Source organism: Montipora capricornis, chromosome 8 (assembly GCF_036669925.1).
Source record: "Montipora capricornis isolate CH-2021 chromosome 8, ASM3666992v2, whole genome shotgun sequence".
NCBI classification, from domain to species: Eukaryota; Metazoa; Cnidaria; class Anthozoa; order Scleractinia; family Acroporidae; genus Montipora; species Montipora capricornis.
The window spans coordinates 27,558,374-27,563,228 of NC_090890.1; the positions used below are offsets into that span (position 1 = coordinate 27,558,374).

The following is a 4,855-nucleotide window of genomic DNA, read 5'->3' on the forward strand; positions in this document are numbered from 1 at the left end:
TACAGTTTTCTGCCCTTTTCTCTGAAAAAAGTTCATTTTTACACCGGAGTTCCCCTTTAAGTCTGAAGTAACTGAAACTAAATGCTCCTTGTAAACCCTTTATTTACCCGTGATCTACAAAGCAATCTTGTCTGAAATTTAATATTTTATTAATATTCTTTCTTTGGTGATTATTAGCAAAATGTTAGTGGTGAATCAAACTCTACAGGAACTCTACTGTGTTCGAGTAAGGGCTCCTGCCCCTCCTCCGTATCCGTAGCCTTTGGGACCAAACTCCCCTCCATAGCATGTCTTGCAGTAGATCAAACCTTAAAAGAACAAAAAAAGGAAAGAAAAAACACCACTCATCAATCATTCTGACTGTTGTGACGTTTATCCACCAGTTACCAAACAAAGGCGTAGCATGGGTTCGTGACCATAACTACTTTCGATAATCATAAAAGACCTGAAGCTGAGTCTGAATCAATCCGATTAGTGATGCGTTGCCTGGGGTATTCGGTTCGCTCGCGCGTTCTATACTAGAATATGCATGTGTTGTGTTTGCTGCGTTGCCGCAATATTTATCTGATTCGCGAGAAAGAATTCTAAAACGCGCGCTCGCAATTATCTTTCCTGGCTCCACCTATAGAGGCCTTCCAAGGGGTTTGAGCGACAAGCGACATTGCGTCAAAATGTGGCGACAATTTGTTAGCAAAGTACCGACAGCCGACAGAAGTTGACACGAAAGAAGCGACAATTTGCGAAAACGACAATCCATTTTTCATTTCGACAAAGCGACAACAAAAAAAACGACAAACGAAAAACGACAGCGACAATTTCCTCCGCTGGTCAGGCGACAAAGGTACACAAAAGGATGCGACAAGGCGACAAGACTACCCCCCTTGGAAGGCCTCCCTATAGCGAGGCCTTAAATTTGGCCGATATATCAACTCTCCAAGATCGTAGATCAGCGGCTTGTCACAAATTTATTGCGCAGCTTAATCCGGATAACCAGGTTTACAAGCTAGTAGCTAGTAGATTAGAATCTGATCTACGAGTGCTTCCGCCCACTACTCACTCAGATTTAGAGATAGGGCAAGAACTAAGATAACTGCCACAAATAGGTTTGGTGACTTTGTCACAAACAAATACGCTACTGACTTGATGTAATATGTTTATTAGTGTAGTTTGTATTATTTATGTATATATATTGTATTCAGCATTTATAAGTATCTATTTATTCCTATAGTTATATCTGACCAGACCTGTAATTCAGATTGTAATCTGCTTAGAGGTTTCAATAAACAAAACTACTACTAAACTACTACAGCGAAAAACGTGTCGGCATGTGACAAGGTGACAAGCAGTCACGCTAACATTAACTGACCAGGTTACTAATCAAACAAATGCAAAATGGACTATTACTTGAGTAAAGGTAATGTAAATTGACTTTCCAAAGTTAATTATCTGATTCTTGTTAAATGTTCCTACCGCTGTTAATGCAGAGGTTGGTGCTGTCAAGGCCCTTTTTGCACTTGGTGCAAGTGAAGCACTGTTTGTGCCAGAAGCCACCTTCGGAGTCTTTCTTTTCTTCATTGAAAAACACGCTTTTGCCGCATTTCTTGCAACTGTTGCCCCCGCCGTACTTTGGAGGCATTTTGAATTGCAGCTTGGGCGCCTTTCTGTTTGGTCAAAGCGGTAGATGTAAAATTTTATCAGTTATGGATATTAACGACCAATGAGAATTCAAAGCATTAAAGGTAGAAATTGCTCGAAGTGTCATAAGTCAAATCAAGTGGCACGTGTCCGCCGTTTAAAACTAAGGCGGGAAAAAGATTGCGAAGAGGTCACAGCTCTGATTTGTTGAAAGAGTTTCGGGAGCTGTCTTGTAAAACTTATGACAAGGCGCAATTTCTAATCTCGTTTTCTGAAAAAGAAATTAAAAAAAGAAGAGAAAAGCCACATCATTTAGAATAGAAGACTGCTTTTAGTGACGGTTTCAATATCCGCTTCTAGTTTTCAGACTGGCACAAGGCGACAAAGAATTCAATCGGGGAAGACCTTATTACGTCGTCTTCTAATTATAAATAGCAAGGAACTCACTTTGCCGAACATACACGTATTTCCGGTTGACGCCAGTCTTAAGGAGGGGCAACCGAAAATACGTCTACGTTCACAGGCTTCGAGTATTTTAATCGTCGATTTGTTCTCGAATGTTCCGTTCAGGACATGCCTGTAAGCCTTGTCATATCTCTGACGGTTTTGACTAGATATAGTATCCCGCAAAGTAATTTCTAAAGTTACAGTGAGATTTATCGCCAATTTTGGTAAGAGAAAATTATGTCTCGAATTGATTCTACGCTAATAATTTCATGAATGAAAGAAGCTCGCGTGATACGTTCATACGCATTTCAAACGGTCGCAGTTTAACATGAAGTGCAGTGCCTTTGAGCTTTTCCACTATATTTTGATTATCCAATGTCGAGAACAGCTTTGAATGATTTTTGTTCATTAATTAATTAATTAATTAATTAATTAAAAATAGCTTTAGGTTGTGCCATTGACTAATACCAGTGGATTTTCCATGACACTATCCCTGTTTATTCGATATTCATGTCACTCGTAGATTTGGATGTTCCTAAATTCCCCAGGATTTCTTGTAATAAAGCTTTAGCTTTTTTCTGTCTCTTAATGGTGAAATGTTTGTTTGCTTTAGGGGACATCAAAGGACACTTCGAAATAAAAACTGGTCACGAAGTTTATCAGGATTCAACGGGTAGCCCACAAGAACGGAACCATCAAACTCCTAGGGAGGACAAAAAAATGGAAATCTGAGCAATTTACTCTCTGCAAAGGAACATTTTTTAGGCCCTTGTCTCTGTAACTCACCTTAAAATTAATTTCGGTCTCCAAACTTTGGGTGAACGAATTTTCAACAGATCGGTGGTAAACAGCTCTGGCTTGTCGCTGATGTAAGATTAATTTATATAACGCGACGTGCTCTATCAAGAGCCCGGACGACCCTATCGTTTTTAATGATATTGTAAGCGACACTATGAACTATTGGAGAATATCTAGCTTTGATCAATTAGTATGGCTAGATATTCTGAGCAAAACCGCCCTAAATTCTCCTTACTTGCAAGTATGAAATAAATCTTTTCATCAAGCTGAAAGATCAACACCTAAAGAGAATTTTATACGTTTCAGTGACAACATTCTGTTCGTCGGTGTAACATGAAAAATGAAGGAAAAGCCTCTTTGACCAAGCAGCTGTTACTTTTATTACCACAGCCTTTAAAACGTTTTCTTTTTTTAACGATTTTGGAGCCAAATTGTATCTGATACGAAGACCATTTCTTAAAAACTGTTATTTGCATCTAATTTTTATGACGTCAATCAATTGGGGGTCAAACCGTCATGACATTCGAACTTTAATACAGACTGTATTGTGACATGATTTTACCTCTTACTTGTTCGACGGTGCATGATTGTCCTTCGATTTCATTTTCTGATCCTGATCTCTCTCTCTTTTGAATTGCGTTCAAGTCTGGATTTTTTCATAGTATATACTGTGACTTAATTCATGGCAACTATTTTCGAAGTTCAGCAGAATATGTTGAGGATCCGCGCTCACCTGCAAACTGGACAAACTAAAATCCGGCCTGAAGAGAAGAATTCCCGAAATTTTAATTATGGATGTTAGCGATTTTCGAGCTACAATAGTTAAGCCGTTCAAATGATCGAGAAACTGAACGATAAAATTTGACACTGAATGCCAGACGTTTTTTAAATTGTTAGTGTTTTAAAAAATTAAGTTGCCGAGACATTCCGTATAGAACATTAAAAACAGTTCAAAATCCGGTAAAATTTTAGTAAAAAGGCAAGAGTAAACTAGCTTTACATGTAATTGGTGAGATGATGATTGTCGCCTGTCAGATACAACTGTTTGAGTGTTTAACTTCCTTAGCCGACTATCAAAAAAGAAAATAATTTCGTACTCCACAAAAACAAGTTCAGATTTTTCTCATTATCTAAGGCCAAAAAATCGAATGTACAGGTTTATAATAACAGGGTTCGCGCTGGATTTTATACATAAAATTCCAGGAGTATTCAAGGAGTTTTCAAGGAGTGTTTGTAAGGAGATTTCATCCCATGCATCGTGTTTCATCGGCTGTGACTAAAAGTGGGACGGGGACGTGGACGTGGACGTGGGACTTGGGACGTGGGGACTCGGGGACGTGGGGACTCGGGGACGTGGGGACGTGGGGACTCGGAGACGTGGGGACGTGGGGACGTGGGGAAGTGGGGAAGTGGGGAAGTGGGGACTCGGAGACGTGGGGACTCGGAGACGTGGGGACGTGGGGACGTGGGGACTCGGGGACGTGGGGACTCGGGGATGTGGGGACGTGGGGACGTGGAGACTCGGGGACTCGGGGACTCGGGGACGTGTGAACTCGGGGATGTGGGGACGCATTTTTACCATTTGTTTAACTTTTCATCATGTTCCACAAAATCTTCGTCTGTTTATCGTAACTGCGTTGTACCCCGGTTTAAGTTCCTCGTTTGTATGATGTGAAACAGAGGTCTAGTAAATATATATAGTATAGTTTATTACTCGTCTTCATAAAAAGGTGACTTTCATTATACTACTATCAAGTTACATAGTGGAGTAATTTAGGTAAAACGAAGGGACAATTTGACATAGGCAACATGAACGAAACGTTGGTATGACCATTTCTCAGATCATTTTACAATTCCCCAAGTATATCGAGGCTTGAACATTTAAAAGTACTTCCACTTTCTGCATCCTAACCTTTTCATTTTAAATTATGCATTTCACTCGTATTTGTCTATCAATGTGATATCGTTCATTTTT

At 39.8% G+C, this 4,855-nt stretch overlaps 1 protein-coding gene across 1 annotated transcript; it reads right to left on the reverse strand.

Annotated features, from left to right (window-relative positions):
• Positions 1-125: 125 nt before the first annotated feature.
• On the reverse strand, positions 126-3,006 carry LOC138059304 (cysteine and glycine-rich protein 1-like). The gene is made up of 3 exons (XM_068904872.1): positions 2,869-3,006; positions 1,471-1,661; positions 126-308 (listed from the first exon to the last, which is right to left on the reverse strand). The coding sequence occupies exons 2-3, from the start codon at positions 1,634-1,636 to the stop codon at positions 214-216; spliced, it is 261 nt and encodes an 86-aa protein (XP_068760973.1). The 5' UTR covers positions 1,637-1,661; positions 2,869-3,006; the 3' UTR covers positions 126-213.
• Between the last annotated feature and the right edge of the window lie 1,849 nt (positions 3,007-4,855).